We start from the raw sequence: 22,751 nt of genomic DNA, 5'->3' as shown, positions 1-22,751 counted from the left end.
GTAGTTCGACTGATTCAAGAGGAATATTTATAAGTTTAAAAAATCGAGACTTAGAAACTTTTTCAGCAAGAAGCAGGCAATGATATCCTATGGAAGGAAATTCAAGTTACTGGTAAGTACGGTTAGAATTACTTTTCTGGATCAGTACTGGGCTGAAAGATGCAGCACTGATGTCTCTCCTGATAATAGAGGTGAGTAAATCGTAATTCGTAGTTCGGCTGATTTTAGAAGAATATTTTAAAGTTCCAAAACTCCACACTTAGAAGAATTTCCAAGTGAAACAAATCAATGTTAGCCTATGGAAGGAAATTCAAGTTACTGTTAAGTACAGTTAGAATTACTTTTCTGGATCAGTACTGGGCTGAAAGATGCAGCACTGATGTCTCTCCTGACAATAGAGGTGAGTAAATCAGAATTCGTAGTTCGGCTGATTTTAGAAGAATATTTTAAAGTTCCAAAACTCCACACTTAGAAGAATTTCCAAGTGAAACAAATCAATGTTAGCCTATGGAAGGAAATTCAAGTTACTGGTAAGTACAGTTAGAATTACTTTTCAGGATTAATACTGGGCTCAAAGATGCAGCACTGACGTCTCTCCTGATAACAGGTGAGTAAATCGGAATTCATAGTTCAGCTGATTTTACTTCGGTCAAGTATATATAGAGCCACTTTCCTACACCATCCCCTCCCTTCACCACTGTGCAAACACGCCCTGTGGCGTGTTTTAAGTTGGGGAAATTATTCCCCTTCAATCCTGAGGGTCCCTAGAGTCCAATTAGCCCACTAGGTACATCCAGTAAGCGCCACAGAGCTGCGTATCAGAGAGATGTAAAAAAGGGCACAGCCTGCACCTCCTCTCTGCAACGCAGCGCAGTGGCGCTTCCTGGAAGCACCCAGTGGGCTACTTGGCCCCCATGGTTCCTCCGGATTGAAGGGGAATTTTTTCCCCAACTTAAAGCGGGCCACAGGGCGTGTTTGCACACATCACCTCAGGCCCCATCCCCTCTCTTCACCACTGTGTAAACGCGCCCTGTGGCCGTTCTAAGTTGAGAGATTAAGTCCCCTTGAATCCTAAGGACCCCTAGGGTCAAACTAGCCCACTAGGTACCTCCAATAAGCGCCACAGAGCTGCGTTGCAGAGAGGTGTAAAAAGGGGCATGGCCTCTGAACACCTGTCTGCAGCACAGCTCCCTGGCGCATACTGGAGATACCTGTTGGGCTATTTGGCCCTCAGGGACCCTCAGTATTGAAAGAGAATTAATTTCCCAATTAAAACTCGCCACAGGGTGTGTTTGCAGAATGGTGAATGAAGGGGGCGTGGCCTGAGGTGTCATGTCTGCAAACACGCCTTTTGGCACGTGTCAAGTTAGAGAATTAATTCCTCCTCAATCCTGTAGGTCCCTGGGGGCCAACTAGCCCACCAGGTACCTCCTGTTTGCGCCAGGGGGCTGCGTTGCAGAGAGGTGTTCAGAGGCCACACCCCTTTTTACAACACTCTGCAACACAGCTCCGTGGCGCTTACTGGAGGTACCTGGTGGGCTAGTTGGCCCCCAGGGACCCTCAGGATAGACAAGAAATTAATTCTCCAACTTAAACCGCGCCACAGGATGTGTTTGCACACATGTGAACTCAGGCCCGACCCCTCCCTTCACCACTGTGAGAACACGCCCCATGCCGCGTTTTAAGTTGGGGGTTTAACTCCCCTTAAATACTGAGGGTCCCTGGGGTGCAACCAGCCCACCTATTTATTTTTTCCATATAGGAGGTGGGCTGGCTTGCTCCCCTCCTTAGGCCATTTATGGCCCCGAGGACCCCATCCTCCGGGGCCGGCCTTTTTTTATTCCCCTCCCGGGCCACTTGTAGGCCCGGGGACCCCATCCCCTGGGGCTAGCCCTCTCTGTTGGGGACCGTGGGGGGGTCACCAATCCTCCCACGGTCCCGTCGGCTTCCCGTCTCCTGCGGGAGCCGACATTGCTTTTCCACACGGGGAGCTGCTAAGATGCAGCTCACCCTGTGGAAAAGCAATTTGCTTTTGCTTTTGCTATTTGGAAGAGAGAGCAGGTTTCCTGCTCTCTCTTCCAAATCGCAAACTACAGTGTCCCGGGGGTGGGCACCCCGGGACACTGCAGGAGCCTGCCCTGGGGGGTGACGGTCCCCAGGGCCACAACAAGACCCCCCAATTCGAATCTTTAGTGCCCGGGGAGGTGGCGGTTCCCGACGCGTGTGGGGGGCTTGAGCCCCCCACACAGGGTATTTTTTTTTTTTTTTAAAAGCCCCAGAGGTGGTGGTCCCTGGGGAATATCACAATATAACACACTTACTTAATTAAACTAATATAATAAATATAAAACATTTATCTAAATATAATAATGCCCTAAAAATGGAAATTAATAAAAAAATTATAAACAGGCAATATCACTTAGCAATACAAAATGCTATAAATGCAGGTTACCGAACATTACGTCCAATATTTAACTTTCAAAGGATAATTTCACTATTCCCACTATCTCCTAAAACAGTGGAAATTCAGTGGGTTTAGTATTCTCACTCCAATCTAAAAATAATAGGGTAGTGTTGGACTCCAGATGGGTTAGATTTACTATTCCCACTCCAATCTAAGCAGCAGCAGTGAAAGTGTTGGACTCCAGAGGGGTTAGAGTTACTATTATCACTCCAATTTAAGCAGCACTCGGGAATCTATGCAACAGTAGAGAGAGTGTTACATTCTGGAGGGATTACACTTACTATTTCGACTCCAATCTATACAACAGTAGGGAAAGTGTAAGACTCAGAAGGGGTTGGATATAGTATTTTCAGTGCAGTCTAAACAACAGTACGGAAAGTGCCGACCCGGGAACCTGAGAGAGGTTAGATTTACTATTTCCACTCCAGTTTAAACAACAGTTTGTAAAATGTTGGACTTTAGTAGGGTTTCATTTACTCTTGATACTGCAACAGAACAGAAAATGTGGGACTTTGAGGGACTACAAATAACATTACACTTATTATTGATTTTTTACAAAATATTAAAATACCTGAAATAAATAAAAATCAAATCATTTTACAAATAAAAAATGCATATCATATAGTACTATAATAATTCAAACACTACCTAATAAAATGTAAAACAAATTAAAATACATTTTAATACAATCAACTTCCTTACTAGTTTTCTAGCCTATCTACTCATCCTATTCCCATAAATCACAGATTCTCCTGTGTTACCTCTCCGTGTAGTCTCACAATATCTAACCTTCCCTATCCTATCTACCTATCTCATTTTCCCACTTGCATGAATGCACTCTGTTAGTCACACCGCACTCCTGTTAACTTAATCCACCAATAGAAACTGGAGGAAATGCTTCAAACAGTTTCTTCATAGCAGGCGACTAATTCAGTAAGCAACAATATTCAATATTTAACAATACCTAATAACCATTTGGTTAGCCACTAACTTTGGGTTACGCTGTAGGGTGCTACCCATGATAAAATGCTAAAACTCTTCGTAAGGGGTGGTAAACACTGTGTAAAGCGATTATGATAACATTTATTGATGGGTATTTAGGGCATTAGAGTAATTCCAGCATTTAAGTTTTGGATGGTGGAGTGTTTGTCTAATCTCTGGCGACTTGGACTAATTTTGGAGTGCATCTGTTTGCTTCAAGATTCAATACTTCCAGCCTTAGCCTTTCAGTAGGTAGAAATATCCGAAAACCCTAGGTGTGGATACTTTTGTTCAGGAGTGGTCTTGTATTTACCCTTAAATTTACCTCAGCTTGCAGTAGTTCTGCCAACTGATGGTGTAGCCGCAAAAGGTCTGCAGTTGAGACTATAAAGGTAATGGATGTATGACATTACAACGCATGCTTTTACTACGCATGCCTTTACATCGCAGTTTTTACAACGCATGCTGTTACAACGCATAGCGCTAAGGGGTGCTGGATAGTGAATAGTTTAATTTACTATTCCAACTCTAGTCCCCGTGGATAGTAGGGAAGGCGTTGGATAGTAAATTAAATCAATTCCCCATCCTAGAGCGCCCCCCAGCGCAATGCGTTATAATGACATGCGTTATAATAGTTGCGTCGTAAAGGCACTGCGTGGTAAAAGTTGCGTTGTAAAGGATATTCCCCAAAGGGAATCATTGTTGTAGAACCACCGTTGATGGATATGTTGTTAGTATGTCCTCTTGTGGATTTCTGGAACATCTTATGTGGCCAAAAGGTGAGTTGCATGCGGTGAATTTGGGCCGGCCTCTCCCTTGTTTTGCCGATAAATTAAGGAAAATCTAAACAGCATCATGACGTCTTGCAAAGGTTGCTAACCTTATCTGTATATTCTCAAATCCACAATGATCTTGTTATTGAAATCATCCTGGGTGTGTTGGTGAAGCTTGTGTGATGAACAACAGCTGGATCCAATGTAGTATTTCAAGTGTAGATGGTATATGTCCCCTTTTTTGGTTCGAGTAAGATAAAGGATGCAGGTCTTGAGTGTATCTTCAGCTGGAAATGTGCTCATCTGAGAGAGCAGTGGGCTAATTTCTAAATGGTGCTGATTATATAAACTAACGTGGTTTCAATTAATTAATTGCGCAAATTACAAAATAATCTGCAATCCAGAGCAGAGAGTGAGGCCAGCTATTACCACTTTATACTCACTTGTCGACTACCTTGAAAAGCAATATGAGGATGGAGCAAAAGAAGTGAAAACACTTGTTCACAAGCACTTCAGTTAGACCTTCACAGACAATGTGTAGTTGTGCTGAAAGTCAATTTATTGCGCTAGCATTCATGCAACAACCCAAGTATGAATACTAGAAGTCACTTCCAAAAGGTGACAATGCATAATTATATGCAAAATATGATTATTTAAAAAAATCTAATTTACTACAGCCTGTTCATCATGAAACAGGCAATGCTAATCAACAACCCTCACATGCACTGAATCACCTCACAATCACTTCAGAAGGAGTCAAAAGCTCACCGTCTTTCACAGTTAGGCAACAACGCAAATAACGAGAACAGACTGAAACAACATCCATGGAACTTGTATAATACCATAGACGAGAGACAAGAAAAAGAACATAGGAACCTTGTATTTCTCTGAACAAATTTAGATATTTATAGCACTATCACAATGTGAAACCATCCTTTTGCTATAACTCTGCACATCTTTTTCCAACTTATGCCGCACATGCGTTAGGACTTTTTCAGATAGTTTTCTAGTGCACAATCTTGGACATCATCTATGATATTTTGTGCAATTTATCAATGGTACTTTTTGTTTCCTACTGTTTACTGTATCATTGCACAGTGGAGACAAAAAGTGTCAGTCAGGTTACCTCTTTCTTCAGTTGCAGTCCAGCACATCTGATCTGTGCACTAGCTCTTCTCTAGCCATTCTTCCACCAACGAAACATGCATCCAGAATTTGCTTGCCTGCTTTCCTGCAAGGCAATTTAGCAGTTCCAGTACAATAAGCAATCTTCTAGCCCTCCGCTTGACTTTGCAAACCTGTGCCATCTTGTGCATGCCTGATTTCTGCCTGGTCTTGTGTGTTTTTGCCAAGTGAACTAAAACATTTTGCAAGCCCAACAAGAGTTCTTCCATGTCTTCAGTTAAGAGAACTTAGAGGTAGTATCTGATGTCAAAGGACCATTTAAAGTGCACCTCTCTTTGTGATGGCTACTACTGTCCCTCTACTCAGGCTCTGTTTGGATTGATAGATGTGGTAAATGAATTCTTATCCTAGGGTATAGGACTGTTTTTCTGGACTTCGATGGGGAAATTGCCTACTTGCTTCCGTCCAGTATTCAGGCACTGGGATTCATTGGCCTTCGTGATTACTGGGATATGCATGAGAAAGCTGGGCATTCTTTACCCTGTATATACTCTCATGTTAATATGATCACAAGGTTATTACTTTGTTTGTGCACAGCCTTAGGCTCTTGATATTTCCCTATATATATGTGACAAGCTATTGCCTTACACGTCCAACCCCTGAGCAGATCAGCTGTCCTTGCTGAAGCAGGGGTCTAGCAGTAGTCAATTTCAATTTATAATCTTTATTCGATGATTAAAAATCACCATAAAAGTTCAGATATACGTTCAATACATATGTAAGTTAAATGAAACATTATAATCCATTAAAAACAGCAGTCTTTCAGGGGAAAGGCTGTTTGCCTGATTCTAATGCTTATCAAGTTAACCTAATATATAACTGCCTCACATGCAAATAATGTTGTTTCTTTCTACAGCTTTGCATCTTCAGATTGCATGCAAACTCAAAAAGACTCCTTTGTATTCCTATGAAAACTGATCTCGACTTCGAACTTCCAATTGTTGCCTTTCCTTTAGTTTCAAATGAAAATCCCCTTTCTTTCATCAGCTGCATACCTCCCCTTTTGGAGTACAGCCTCCTTTAAGTCACATGCATGATCACATTAATCCTTATTATTGTATTTCGGTCAATTGTACACACCTCATTTGAAAGATCATAACCTCTTCTTTAAAATTCATACCCTGCAACCTAGCAATGACTACTCTCCTGTAGGTCATCTATTAATACTGCTAACCATTTGCATGAATTCACATACCAACTCCCATTAAGGATCACTCCTATGGAATAGTTTCTATAAGAGCACAAGACTAATCCCAATAGCCAACAATAACTACTAGTAAAAACACACCACTAACCTTGGGTTCCAGAGCTGCGTGCTGCCCAGTGTAAAGTGCTTCAACACCATGTCACATGCAGTAAACGATATATAAATGCAAATACAATACGAACTTCAATGTATAGACACCCTGGCCCACACTAATACAGTAACACCCAGCAGTCATTTGTAGTTCATACAGGCTACATAATAATTCCCTTACACTGCTTGGCACTTTTACTTTCACACAAAACTGCTTTGGGTCATTTCCACCAGTCCACAGTAATAAACTACCCATTACCAACGGAGCAGACCTACAGTAGCTGAAGAGGTCTGACAATGGCCAATTGAGGAATTAAATGTATTCCACCACTGCAGGTCCTACAATGCTTCAAACTATCACTGCTCACAATGACAATCATAATAGGATGATATTAGCAAAGTCCATCCCAGCAGATGTTTCCACCACTTCTACCTCCAACATATGACTGCCCAGATTCATACATTCTAAGGAAAATATCTTAGAATGGACACTCCATTACTGTAGACAGCTAAGTGGGCAGGATCATACGGAATGCGCTAAAGGGACCTGAAGTGCTGTTCAAAGCTGCCATCTTGCTGAAAGTCATAAACTGTTCACCTTTCCCACACTTCTAAGCGCTGTGTTTAGTAACACAATAACTGCACCTTTGTGGTCATCATGCACAACATGGAAACACTCCCCACATGGGATCAAAACAAAGACAGACCACTTCCAACCCCACACCATACAGGGTGCAGCATGGTACCCATTTAGGCAAACACTTCTGAACCCCATATAGGGGTAGTAAGCTCTATATAAACGTTACTCTTCAATACAGTAGAGGACAGTAGTGAAGTATCTGTGCCTTTGGATTCTTTCAGAATCTTGACTGTTGTCCAAGGTGGCTACCTCATGTCATAAATTCAGCAGGTGTATGGTATTTGCAATTAAGTGAATCTCTGAATCAATCAATTTACTTATTTCAGTCGTAATCAACCATAAAAAGTACATTACAACAACATCAATAATTATACATCAACAAAGCTATAGGGACAAAAAGTTAGAAAACACATTTTAAGGAGATAAACAATGCAATATCCCCTAGAGTAAGTAATAAAACAAACTAAGCTGAAATGTGCAAGATGCTTAGCAAAGTCCATAGACACAGAATATAATTTCACAGAATAAATTCCAACTTTGGTTGTACACAATACCCTGGTAAGGGGATCTTTCCCTAAATGGAGATATTTTTATGCCTCATCTTACCTCGATCAATTTAGACATCTATCTGACTGAGCGTGAAAGATTCTTATTCAATGCCCACCAAATCAAATGGGAAACAATTTCACAGAAATAATTTATACATACAACTGTAACAGCTCAAGAGCAAGTGTTCACTTCAGCTGCTCATGATGACCATGCCCATTTTAAATATCGTGTGAGAGCAAATGCAGTCGATTCAGCTGTATCAGTTTTTAGTAGGCGTAAAGCCACTACACATTGTTGTTTGACACCTAGATTTCTCCATAACGGGAGGATCCATCTTGATCTCGGGATTTTAAACTTTGGTTATAATTGTTTTTATTGATTTTTTTTACATATTATCACACAAACAGGAAGGTAGCTTAAAATCCGTCATCAAGTTGTGTATGCCGTGGCACATTGTAAAATTTCCCCAATGATGAACAAGCCCCCCCACCCAAGTCTCATAAGAGGTAATAAAAGGAAAAATAATAAAATAGTAAATAGTGCAATAAAACTTCAATTTTGTATGTGTTGCATGGCCTATGGGGAGCTTTTCTGGGCAGCGCGAGTCTATGGTGAGGGTATGTTCAAAGGTAAGGAGACACTTCAAGCAATCTAAAACTGGAAGAGATGAAGCACCCTTGTTCTAATTGGGCAAGTCCAGGGGAGAGTTATGACACCAGAGAACCCCACGTGAATTCAAATGCTTTAAATCATCTCAGAAAATGTCAGCCATTCTCTCCATGGTAAGGGCCTGCCACAGACGAGAGTGTCATTGGGTCAGTGCCTGAGCTTCCCCTTGCCTCCAGGCTGCAGCTATTGTTTTTTAGCCGCCCTTAGACATAGCCACATAATTGCTTTATCTCCTTTAGTTTGTTGCTGCAGTGTGTCCTCTCTCTGGCCTAATAGTGCAAAACTTGGAGTGTCTGGGGTCGGGTAGCCCAAGATGTCTTTAATATGCGCTACAATCTCTGTCCAAAAAGGACAAATAATTGAGCAGCCCCACCATATGTGGCGGAAGTCTCCCAAAAGTCCACAACCTCTCCGACATTGCTCCAACTTATTGGGGAATATCTTTTTTAATGTTGTGCGGTATAAAATACCAGTCATATATTATCTTATAGTGGGTTTCTTTCATGCTTAGTGAGTAGTTACATTTTGCAATGTCCCTCCACAAATATTTCTATTTTGTTTGTGGAATATCTGTCATTAATATCTGTTCCCAGAACATCTCATGTTGAGGGGGGATGGGGAGGTTGTGGAGTGTGTCTATTAATAAGGAGTAAAGAAAGGAGATGGTTTCCCTAGTGTTCTCGGTCCTTTTATCAAATTGTTCAATGGGAGTAAGGTCTCTTGTGGCTGCTGCCATAACTTGCTGTCTAAGATGTGGTTTTGTGTGCCTTTATCATTTGCTGAGTCTGCATATATTTGTAGTCAGGTTACCTATGTTAGTACATTTTAATTTCTGGTTTGGTAGCAATTGCTTTTGTGTGGTGGTGTGGTCATGCAAACAAAATGCGGGACTTGGTCTACAATAGTTTTTGGCAAATATTGTAAAATCAGTAGATGCGGACTGTTTGCTCAATTTGTACTGACTCCATTTTCACAATTGTATTTGCTGAGGTAGCCATCTATCTATCTATCTATCTATCTATCTATCTATCTATCTATCTATCTATCTATCTATCTATCTATCTATCTATCTATCTATCTATCTATCTCTATCTATCTATCGATCGAACCGTCTGTCTGTCCATCTATCTATCTATCTATCTATCTATCTATCTATCTATCTATCTATCTATCTATCTATCTATCTATCTATCTATCTATCGCCCTCACTCTATCTATCTCTCTCTCTCTCTCTCTCTATCTATCTATCTATCTATCTATCTATCGATCGATCCGTCTGTCTGTCCATCTGTCTCTATCTATCTATCTAACTATGAGGGAATACTCTTTGGGGTGAGGGATTGAGGTGAAACAGTTTTGAGGTGTTAAGCAGACAATGACAATGGAGTGGAGTGGAGGGAGAGATAATACTGATGTACACTTTAAAAATAGTAGAATATACTTATGCTCTGGACGGCCATCCCAACTCTCTTAAGATTTCAGTTCCCAACTCCATGTGCACTAGGGGAATATAAAGAAACGTCAGGGTCGGGCTGGCCATTCTGGATACAGGGAATAACTCCAGTGGCCTTTAAACAAGGAACTGCTGTCATTGATGAGAGACCAGCACACGGCCCGCCCGCTATTTAAAATGTGTAATTATGTCGTCTCACATGCATTAGATACACACCGGTAATCTTTTTCCCAGAACTAGTGTTTATAAAATAGTGTATAATATCACCAATGTGCTGTGTGATGCTATGGCGACTGTACATCAAAATAGAATGTGATCACCATTGTGCCCCACCTCTCCCCCCATGTATCACTGATTATGTGATCTGTAGTGTTTCTGGTTTCTGTTGGCAGGAAATCCCCCCGGAGCAGGAGGGCTTCTTCAACCTCCTCAGCCATGTCCAGGGCACGCGGATGGACGAGCAGCGCTGTAACATCCAGATTGTACACAACAAAGGCGGCAGCACAGGCCCGGAGGATCGCTGTAAGTCACTCTCTCTGGTCACACTTGGGAGGGCACTGAGGTCTTTTGCAGTTTCAGTTCCCAACCAGGACGTGGGGGTGTCTGCTGAATGACACTATTTTATAGGCATGGGCAGATGGGGTAAACTTGCACACACTCACAAACCTGCTCAGCGTTGCCATCTGGCTGGTTATTTACCAGCCTGCCCTGCCCTGTATCTTTTTATGTCCAGTCAGTGAAAATATTGAGAAAATCATGAAAGTCGTTTTTTCTTCTCTTCTGAAATAGAATTGTGAAACAATAAACACACACAGAACTTCGTTAAAAAGAATCTTAAAGCTATGTAAATTGTTTCAAAGTGCAAACAGAGGTGTAGTAGCCATGCTATAAAGGAATCCGGACTGTGGCAACATTTAACAACACTTTAGTGCTTTTAAGTTGTGGTGGGAAGAGTGGTAAACATAGATTCTCTTGAATGAATCATGAAGTTGTCCAGCTGTAATAAAAACAATCCTCATTTGAAGGACGGGGTGAATCTTGCATGGTAAGCAGGAAACTCCACTTTCCAGGATCCTCGTCGATTTACAAATGCTCCGAAAAAGTGCATCCATGAACTTCTGCAAGATTGCTTTCCTGTCTATACAGTCTTGAACAGCCTGATGGGATGAGCAGATAGGGGCAGGGATATTCATGCAGGCAGCCTGCACTTATCCCATATTTGGGCAAGCAACCAACCCATATTGCCAGTTCCCCTGCAAAGCGGTTTTGGGTGTTTCTGTAACCACGATCAATCCACTCTTCAGGCAAAAAAAATAAAAATGATTTATTAACGTTCACATATTACAAAAATATTCAACATGTACTACTCATGAGATCGTCCTGCAGTAACAGCCCCATTCTTAAGTCAGCATGGGTTCATTCTGGAGTAAAACAGACAAATCCACGAGTTATCTGGGCATTCTACTAGAACTTTACCAAGTGACAAGTGTGTATATTTATATATATATATACGCATGAATATCACTACATATTTAATGTGTGGGTATGTCTCCTTACATGAATATGTTAATTTCAGTTATTGGTTAAAAATTTAAAAAAGCTATTTCCTTCAACCTTTGACCTATCACTCCTCTCTCACACCCATTCCAATTCTTTCTGACTACTGAACTTTTCAAACTCCCCCATCCTTGCAACCCATTCAGCCAACTGCCATGCTCACATTTCCACTACTCCCAATAACAACTTACAGCTTCCCTTTTCTAATCCCCTCCTATCATTCTTTCCAAACTCAAAACACTACTAAACACACCTGAACTCAAGACCACAAACTTACCACAACTAATCCACAAGGAAAAAAGAAATTGCATATTACTCATGTACTAACTATTTAGTAGTAGTAGTAGAAATACGTTTATTAGACCATAGGTCTTTGAACAGCATAAGGACATGATACAATAATTTTTTTTAAATCATTGCAATTCAGATCTTCAACAGCGCCATTGTAAAGGGATATTTCCCCCCTAGATCTTTACAGCTTACACAGTGCAACAAATATAAAAAATCCCCATAATATTCTAAAAACGATAAAAGTCTATTCTAAAATGTATTACATAAACCAAATATTTCACAGTAAAAAAATATTTAAGATCAATCCCCATCCTAACTTCTGGCCTATCATTCAACCATCTATTATTTTTACAGGAAGGATCTTTTTATCGCCTTTATATATTTTGCAATGGCAATTGCTATATCGAGGTTTGACATATCTGTAAGAAGTTCAATCTCTTGGGGACGCGAGGGGACACCATATTTTAAAAAGATGGGGCGTGAAAACAGTTTCTGCTGAGGTAGAACATTTTGACAGTCCATTATAATATGTAGATTATCACATTTTGTGCCCAACCTACATGAGCATTTACCATCGGGTCGTACCATTACTGATTTTATACTCCCATTCGATACCCAGTGATTAATGCCTATTCTCTATCTTAGAACTTCGGCTCTTAGGCATTGGTTGGGTAATGTATCCAGATATGGGATCCAGATTTCTTTCTCCCAACTATTCATCATACTGTTTACAGATCATTTCTTTCCCAGGTACCCATATCTTCTAACCTAGATGCTTCCTTCCCTAGTGTTCTAAGTTTACCCTTGGTTGCCTCTAATAGAAGGGTCTGCTGATCAATCCTCACTTTAACATTTTTACAAACAGAGAGCAGTTTCTTTCTGATCCCTTTGGCCCATTTTAAATCACTATGTAGAGATTCATTTTTACACCATTGTGATACTTTCTTAACTTCTCCTGAACCCAATCTTATCCAGAATCTTAAGAGGGTCACTTGCACCTGTACATTCCATGATGTCAAACCCAGCTCCAATCTGATTGCCTGAATCATAGAGGAGCCCAGTAATGATATTAATGGTTTTAAACATTTCCCTTCCTCGATGTCCCAACTAGTTTTCCCACTTTAACAAAGGACTTCTGCTCCATATTGTAATTGCGGGGGAATCATTGCATTATACGCTTTCAACAATGGTCTGTGGGACATATCCCCATAGATGCGGTTACATTTTCTCAATCCATACACTGATGTAAGAGCTTTAGCTTTCTGGGCCTACAAGTGGCTGTCCCATTTCAGAGACTTATTAAACTAGACACCGAGATAATTATATTTGTTCACATTTTCCAAATTGGTTGGGACCAGGTACCAATTAAATCTCAGGTCTTTCTTACCAAAGCACACAATTTTGGTTTTGTCCATATTTACAGTCAATTGCTTAACCACACAATATTAATTAAAAGCAATTAACTTCCTCTGTAGGCCCATCTCTGTCTGGTCGAAAATTACCAAATCGCCGGAAAACAGTAGGCAGGAAAGTTGTTTCCCATTCATTTTTGGGCTAGCACAGATCAGCCAAGTATATGGTGAAGAGTAGGGGGGCCAATACACAACCCCGCCGTAGACCATTGTTGATCATTATTTTCGGTTTCAGGCCCCCGGCCGAATCCTTAATAACCTGGGCCCAGTTAAAACTATGTAACTCCTGGATAACAGCCAGGAGTCCCTCTGGGATATCATATTTCCTTAGGTTCTCCCAGAGGTATCTCCTGTCCACCAGGTCAAATGCCGCGCGGAAGTCGACAAAGCAGCAGCACAGCTTTCCTTGCTGCTCCATAGATTTCCACGCCACCGGTCAACCACAAAGTGCCCCTCCTTGAAACCCCCCTGCAAAAACCTTTTCCCCAATATCCAGTATTAACTATTGAACTTTAACTCTGATCTTGGCTTCCAGATTTGCATGCTACTCGCCCCAAATTGCTTCAATGTCTCATCAGGGGTAGTAAGAGCTATATAAATGCAATTTACAATTATAATTTTTAAGGAATTAGTTTTCTCCTACCAGCTTTTGGGCGTTGTACAACAGCAAAACAAACAAATGGGCAGCATTTTTTTCCAAGAAAGGTGGCAACCCTAACCTGTTTCCGCTCAAATTTTAAGAAATGGCTAGACATTCTGAGAGAGACAGTAAAATGTTGTTCAAAAACTGCCCTATGGAAATAATATCTCACAGACATGGTACTACCCAGGGGCTTCTGGTGCATCACTCACAGTTTTCTTAATAGGAAAGGTTTTTTCCTGCCCACAAAACTGCACACTCTTGCACTTGCCAATTTTTTCCCCTGGCGTTTTGCCTGGTCATACCTGAAGGTTTTCACAATTGTAATTTATTCTGAACTCAGATTGTGATATTGGACACAAAAACTATAATTCGATACCAGAGAGTAGAATTTTGTTAAATTACAACAGGGCTTTAAGTAGGGCAGATCATGTTTGGTGTCAAACCTGGCAGTAATGGGCTGCATCTAGGTGGTTGGAGGAGTTCAGCTTGTGGGTTAATGTTGATTATGGGGAACGTTTGAGAGCACTATATTTGAGGCTGAAGGCAGTGCACGTCTCTCCCAGTGTATGTTAGTGGGTCATAAAGTAGTATAACCTAAATGCTCATCCAGTCAGTGCCCTCTCTGCAGAGCACACAGAGTATTTGCCAATTGTATGTGTCATTCTATATCAAAGTGTTTAAAGGAGGTTGACACAGCTGCTGAACGCCAAAGGAAATGTTGACAGGTGAGGAGAGGAGGGGAGAGAGAAGGAGGGAGACAGATTGAGAGAGAGAGAGGGAGAGAAAGAGACATACCCACAGAGGAAAATGGAGGGGGGGAGGAAGAAGGAGAAAGAACATGTGTGTGTGTGTGTGTGTGTGTGTACGTGCAACATGTGTGTGTGTGCATGTTTATGAGAGAGATAGAGGAACGGGCATGGTGAGGGAGAGCTCACACACAAATATATATGCAGAACAGTGTGTAATTATAGTGAGGGGGCGGAGAGAGATGATGAGTGGGATATGCAGTTGGAGGATCCCTGAAGCTGTGGGGCGAAAAAGGACGGTATACAGCCTTTACAACGAAACTTTTACAACGAACTACCATTACAACGCAACTTTTACAACGCAAACCATTACAACGCATAGCACAGGGGGGCGCTCTAGGATAGGGAATAGGTTTAATGTACTATCCAACACCTTCCCTACTATCCACGGGGACTGGAGTTGGAATAGTAAATTAAACTATTCACTATCCAGCGCCCAAAAGCATTATGCGTTGTAATGGTATGCGTTGTAAAACTTGCGATGTAAAGGTAGGCGTGGTAAAAGTATGCGTAGTAACGTCATACATCCGTGGTTGAGACCACTACCCCTTCCACAAGACCGTGGTAGTATTTAATATACAACATTATATTGTCAGAACTGAAACCTTTCGATTCTAATTATTCACTGCATCTTTGCTGTTACTTATCTAATACTGCTGTCAAGCTTATTTTAGGTGTATATTCATAATTGTGTGATATGTCTGGATAAAAACAATACCCAGAGAGAGGCACCCAAATACTGGTCAGTTGGTACACCGAATTTTAGTTTGCATGTTTTAAACCATGCCATTAATTACATAGACCATGACCCTTGTAAAGGATTCCGAGTTATTTCTTCTCTGGCCACATTTAGAGTTCCTTTTCTTTTTTCATTCCACTTAAACCACTGAATTACAGTGTAGTATATTAATATTTTCATTGGAGTGCTCGTACCATATAGACACATCATCAAAATGTTCCTTTAGTTGTTGCAAAATAAAGTTTGAAATAATTGATTGTGTCAGAGAATAATTTTTTCAGGGAACATTTTGTTTCAGGGTAAGTTTTGCCAGATAGACATGAATGAGAGAAAGGTCTTGAGACATTGGACCAGGGAAGGATGTGGGAATATTAGGATGCGTGACTGTAACGTTTGAGGAACGCACCCATTATTTACTGTCCATAAACAGCCCCATGCTCACTAGTGCAGTCATCTCTTCACCGTCTCTGAGCAGTGCCTGTTTCTACTGCTGCAGCCATTGCTTTACAGCCCCTAAACAGCCCTGTGCTATCTAAGGAGGTTGTTCTCCATTAGCCTGTAAACAGCTCTCCTGCTTTCTAGTGCAACCATTACTAAACCATTTGTAATCAGCTGGCATGCCAGGTAGCACACCCATTCATAACCGTCTGTAAATAGCCTTATGCCTAATGGCACAACCACTCCTAGAGACCATAAATTACCCTTGAGCCACATAAACAGGTGCTCCTAAACAGCTTTCCTTTGTGCTATCGCAACCATTCCAACACTGTTTAGGTCTCGCCTACCGAAAGCTTTCAGGTGTCTGTTATCAAAAGACCTCTAGTGGACCATGCCAAAAACTTACAGTGGGCTTAGAGCCAGCCTACTGGTTACCAGTGGTTGAATTTCTTATCACTCTCATTTGCTTGCTTCTAATTCAATAGATTTCCTTCCTGTTCTTGTATTTGTCCACCTCCTGGAGTAAAGCATCTTTACATTCATTTGATTGGGTGACTTGTATCCATCTACTGCTCATATCTTCAGGGCACTAGTTTTTTCTTTTTCTTTCAGAACTCCATGAAAGTGCATGTGTTGTCTTTCTTTCATCTTCGTGTGTTGCTCCAAGTGGCATCTACCATTTTGGATCAGTAAATAAAATATAAATGAAATGGTGCCTCTATTATGTTGTATGTGCACATATGTATGGTGATGCATTCATGCCTAAATCATTGCACTAATTCACCCTAGCGTCATACTGCATGGAGGTTTACATGTTGTAGCTCTATTTTTGTATTCTTTTTTTGGGGGGCTGATGCTGCAAAGCTTTGGCAAAGGGCATTTCATTTGACCAGTGCTTCACAGCATGGGCAGAAAACATTGGCAAAGCCAATAGTTCAATAAGGCGAGTCCTATTTTCCAGTTATGGTTTTAAATCTTAGAGCTGGCTAATAACTCATTCCTTAGATGGCCATGTACTCCACCATGGCTCACTACTCAACCATTCCTAAACACTCTATAAACTGCCCATGCCCACTAGAACATTATTTCCTTTTGGATTTATAAAGTGCCCTTGTGTACACCAGTTCCACCAATGATTTACAAATTCTTACCCAGTGCTTTCCTGGACAGCTGTTGGTTTTAAAATGACATATTTATCATAAGAGCTATTGAAATATTCCAGTTTCATCAGATGCTCCAGTGTTTCAAAAGAGGACTTACTAGACAGCGCCCCCCAACGTGGACATTGGCAGCCATATTGCCATAACATTGTCTGTATCTTTAAGAAGAGTCTCAAGAAAAAGAGAGCCCGTCTTCGTAGTGTGCGCTAAACCTCCTACATGGTGAGAAAAAAGTGCAGGGATTTCTCAATATAGCCCTCACTCACCAGGGTTCCTCCTGTTCCGCCACTAAATGGGGCATGAAAACTATGCTGAAGCACTGATGGTGGTAGAATAGGAGTTGGAGGGGTTCTGTAAGTGAAATTAAAAATACTTGCCGGGTAGGAAAGCTAAGCTTTATTCCGTTCTCCAGACGGTATGGTTAAAAAAGGGGGAAGAGAAATCAAAGTGTGGGTTTAACCATACTGTCTGGAGGACGGAATAAAGCATAGCTCTCCTATGGGGCAGGTATTTTTAATTTCACTTAGAAAACCTCTGCAACTCCTATTATACCACCATCTAGAGCACACCACTCAGTGCGCCCGAGTATTTCGCAGGTAGAAGCGCTCCCTGTTCATAGTAGTAAGGGTGTTTGAATCTGTCAAAGTTTAGATAATTAAAAAAAATGGCAAACAATGAGAACTGCAACGTACTTTTCATGTCATGCTTCTGTTTGCACACCTACATGTAACCGGTTGGTCCTCTCTTTGTTTATACCAGCTCCAGACAGTCCCCCACCCGAGATGAACAAGCTGATGGACATGCTGGCACACTCACAGAGTAGGCGCTTAGATGACCAACGTGCAGAGTTCACCTACGTCCCAAGCACTGGCAACAATGGCACAGCTACTACTAAGGTGAGGTTCTGAAGAAAAGATAAATGGTCTTAAGGTGCGAGAGGAGGAGAAGCCTATGTGATACAATATATTAATAAATATGTAGTTCAATAAGGCCAGTAAAACAAAGGGTCTTGGAGAAGAGAGAGTGAGGAGTAAAGGTGTAAATGGGAAGTAGGGATGTACAAAGTGTTGAGAAAGGGCCTGATTACATGTTTTGCAGTCCTAGAGTGGGGTGCCACATCAGCGCCCTGCTCCAAGACCGCCAAACCATAGTCAATCCATCCGCTTGGGTACAAGTTGTAATCTAGTGGGCAGTCCTACGGCAGCGGTCCCACGGCGGTGCCTTTCTGTGCGAGTGTCGCAGCCGGTTCCTGCACAGACTGAAATGCACGATATTGTGCATTTCGTTCCCTGCAGGAACATGGGGGTGTATACAGACAGGGGAGCACACCATGTGCCCCCCTGCATACACCCCCATATATAAATGCACCAGGAGGCCCTGTTGGGCCCCCTTAGTTTCCTCACTGCCACACTTTCATGGCAGGCTCAACGCCATGAAAACTGTGGCAGTGAGGACAATCGTAAATTACTTGGCGGTGATGCAATAGCACCACCAGCATATTGGGGCCTCAGACCACTGCAAGACCGCCGAGGGATCAGGTATCCCCGGAAGTAGCCGAGGTCTCATGGCAGTCAGACTGCCAAAATCGTAATATAGAGGTCGGACCGCTGGTGTGGCAGACCATTGCACCACCAAACTTGAAATGAGCATCAAAGAGGGCTATACAGGACAATAAAAGAAGTCATATTAACATGATGGATGGAACTTTCAGTGATACTGGTGAATGTGCAGGGCTTAACTTGAACGGGTGGTTTCCGGTGCTTGGCATCTGCACTTAATTGTCAACACCGGAATTAATGACAATCTACCAAATGGTGGCACTGTTTGTGTAATTTAGAACAGTTGTTTATTAATTCAATATACATTATAAAAGACAAATACCTGCTGCCCAAGCCATTCTTGCAGCTTTGGGGGTGTAAAAGATTCAATTTTCACACTTATAGGAGTGTGATGGGTTGCAGTTGTGTAGCTACTGTCGTTGGCAGCGCTGGCAGGGGCAATGGGTGGTACAAGCTTCAGCAACCACCTGACGAGGGCCCTGGCCCTTATTTGTTTAGCAAATTAAGCACTGTGAATGTGAATTGTGAGCTGCAGGTCTAACACTAGATTTAAGTGTCATCTGTGCAAGAATGACTCAAGACGTTTATGAGCAGATTCTTGAAAGGGAACACATGAATCTAGTATAAGACGGTGGTCATATATGGGAGAGAGGAGAAAGGGCCTAGATTCACCGATTGTTATATGTCATATCAGTGGGACTTGAACCAATTCAATGGCTTGCTGCAGTAGTTATGTCAAGGAGGTTGAGTGTGCATGTGCGTTTCAGTTTCGCCTGGAACAGGATGTTGTTCCAAGGGAAATAGATGATTTTATTGTAGTGTCTGGGTTGCAAACAATATGAGCAGGGGAACAGTATTGAGCAGGGGAACAGTATTGAGCAGTGTTCCAGGAGTTGTTGAAGGTGTTAGTCAAATATCGTACAGGCTGATGAAACCTAGAGAATGGAAGGTGGGGCTGAGAGGTAGTTATGTACACCTTTTGGGGCTTTTAAGAAGGCAGTTCTCTCCTCTTGAGGATTCATCAAGGATTTGATTCATTCCTTCACCAAGGTGGTGGTATGACATCAACTAGAGGTTTTGCAGCTAGAGTGTATGGGGATGCAATTTACAGTATGGTAGACAAATTGGCATAGGTGAGTTGGGTGGGGCTGGGTGTGGTGTGTTGAGAGCTAGCATTGGGAGAGAATGGTTTCGGTGGGTGACTGTATTTTTTGTATTCCCAACACATTATTCTTGTAGATAATCTTTAGGTTGGAAAGAGGTCTTGACTTAAGTGTGCCTCTGTAGATTTGTTTGAGACAACTTGGACTACTAACAAGTCACAGAGATTGTTCATAGCATTATGGTCTTTGTCTGCCTGACACTTATTGTGTGCGACTTGCTATTAGTAGCTAACTTAGATTTGCTTGGAGGCATATATGATGAGGTCAGATTTATATCTGTGTCTTCTATGAGCATGGGGTATCACTAGTAATATATCATTTTGTTTTCCCCATGCTTTAAGGATTAGAGTGTTCTATCCAATAGTTTTGAATGGGAAAAGGGTAAAGTCCCCTCCTCCCTCTACACTCCTCAGAGGAGTACTGTACCATAATATCGCATGCAGGGTATTCGCAAGCAGAACTATCACCTCCAGAATGTAGACTGCCACTATAGTGTCACTGTTGTAATAAAGTAGACTGGTCCATGTAGTATCTTCAGGTATCTTTATTTAGGCAAGATGTTACAAGATGAGAGCCCCACCACGAGCAGCCTTACTGCTGCTCAGCCCATCCACCAACTGACACTCACACCATGAACATTCCACTCACCAACATTCTCTCACACAGTCACCCAGGCTAAGCAGCAGTATAACACATCTCCTTTCCTTTGTAAATGAAACAAAGGAACTCTTCAATAATACATCAAAGTTCAGATAAATAAGCATGGAATAAAAAGTAGAAAAATTCCATGCAGGCGAAATAAAGACAAAGAGGTAAAGAGAAATAAGGAGAGAACCAGGAAACACAAGTACAATACACTCATGCCCCATCTCCCTTTGTACCACAACAGCAAACACACACACACACTCCCACAACACAGACAACAAACAAACCTAAATACGTAAATCATGCAAGCTGGCCAGGCAAACATGAAGAAAGTACAAGAGTGCCAACAACAAGGTGTAGGAGAGAACCTACCAAAGAAGCAAAGAGAAAAAAACAGAGAAAGGGTGAAAGCAGCCGCACAGCGAACAAGGACAGAAAAAACTGCCTTTCAACCAAAATCCACGCCAAAAACAACAAAACGCATTGGTGGTGAGCTCCCAACAAAAAGGTAAGCAGTAGAAGAAGAGAAGCAAGCTACACCAAAGCACTACCCCCATCACAGGCTGGGGTGGAATGTGTGGGAACAAGCCACACGAAACAAAGCAACACGCCGAAAAAACAGAGCTCACCCCAGCTCAAACTGGGGTGTGATATGTAGTAAAATAAAACTACACGGAACCTATGCAGGCGCACCAGACCTCACTCAACACGTAAAGAATTTCCCCCAACGCAAAATAGGATGGGACGTGTAGAAAACACTCTACACAGAATCTAAGCAGATGCGCAAGACTTCAATCAACCCATAAGGAACTCCCTCCAACACCAAGTGGGGGGTGATGTGTAGCAAAGACACTACAAGGAATCTAAGCAGGTGCGCAACACTTCACTCAACCCATAAAGAACTCCCCCAACGCAAAGTGGGGTGTGATGTGTAACAAACACTCTACACAGAAACTAAGCAGGCACACAAAACTTCACATAACATATAAAGAACTCTCCCAACGCAAAATGGGTTGTGATGTGTAGAAAACACTCTACACGTAAAATAAGCACACACACAAAACTTCACTTAACACCTGAAGTAAAAGATCCGTAGAAAAACAAATGATGAAAAGAACACCTCCCAGGACACAAAAGGGGTGAGGAAAAAACAACAGGAAGTAAGAGCAACAGCATGTAGTCATGTAAATATAAACTGCCCAGAACATCAGCCCATACAGAGGTAATGTAATCATCCTAAAAAAACAATGAACATAAGCACTTGAAAGCAAAATAAGGCATTTAAACCCAGGAAATGTGAAACACAGAGCAATACACATGGAAATCTCTGATGAGCGACCTCTCACCCGATGTAATAATAGACTGGACAACCAAGATAAGTGCACCCTTTGATCATCAGAACGATGCGCATGAACCAATTGTGCAGTCTTGAACTCCATTTACGAAGATGTGGAGACTTGAACTAGACAGAAGGCTGCATGAAAGAAACAAGATGAGATCGTAATTGTTTGCAGTATTTCACCCAGGTGTGCATGTCACCGAGGGCTGGAGTAATAAAAGTTGACAGGTGTAGGAATCAAATATGAGGATTACGATGTAAAGACTTCAAGCAGCAGACAGTCAGAGTAACAAGAAGCGTATTTCACCTGAGAATGCGTCGGTACAACATGACACTCCTTCTCGCTAAGCAAACATCTTGTCAATGAACTCATGATGGGAGAAAACCAAGCTGGTACTGGACAGCTTGTTCCAAGGTTAAGATGGCGGGACGTAAACGAAAGAGGTGCCGGCTGGCTCACGGCACGTCATGACAGCAGAACGTGCCTCAGCAGTCAAAAGCTGCTGATCCCACGAAGACAGCGCTGAATGGCTCCAGGACGCGGAAGGGCTCAAGGAAGTAGGTAGGATCGCGCATGCAGGGAAACACGCGCCCTCTGTCTTTCAAACTGCAGGGAGAGAGGTTGAACTGCCAAATGACAAGAATAGGCAGTGACCAAACTGCCTAAGAATAAAAATAAAGAAAATGGCCCCAATTTTCCCAGGTTTCTAGCAGTGAAAGGGGCGGTGCTCCGATGGCAGTGAAAGGGTGATGCTTTGATAGTTGCTAAATGGCAAAAACGGGTGGACAAACATCAGTCTAGCATTAGAAGACACAATGTAGGGAGCAAGAACAATTAACAAAGCACCTCTCCAAATAAATAGAAGGCAGGGAAGCTAAATATCCAGAGTAACATTGTCCCATGTGCGTAGGCACTCTAGACTTGAAGTGCAGGAATGCCCGGTTACTCACCGGTAATATTCATTACTCCGAGTCCTGGTCTCCCCAT

The 22,751-nt window shown here is 42.0% G+C and overlaps 1 protein-coding gene across 2 annotated transcripts in view; it reads left to right on the top strand.

The window, feature by feature from the left end:
• PCP2 (Purkinje cell protein 2) overlaps positions 1–22,751 on the top strand; it is a 147,164-nt gene that overhangs the window by 87,724 nt on the left and 36,689 nt on the right. For both annotated transcript variants that reach the window (XM_078657424.1, XM_078657415.1), the window contains 2 exons: positions 10,404–10,533; positions 17,817–17,953. In XM_078657424.1, coding sequence (XP_078513550.1) covers positions 10,404–10,533; positions 17,817–17,953 — 267 coding nt within the window. The remainder of the gene's footprint in view (positions 1–10,403; positions 10,534–17,816; positions 17,954–22,751) is intronic.

Source organism: Lissotriton helveticus, chromosome 1_1 (assembly GCF_964261635.1).
Source record: "Lissotriton helveticus chromosome 1_1, aLisHel1.1, whole genome shotgun sequence".
Classification (NCBI taxonomy): Eukaryota; Metazoa; Chordata; class Amphibia; order Caudata; family Salamandridae; genus Lissotriton; species Lissotriton helveticus.
The sequence above is the reverse complement of the archived record's forward strand: the minus strand, read 5'-3'. Positions and strand labels throughout refer to the sequence as shown.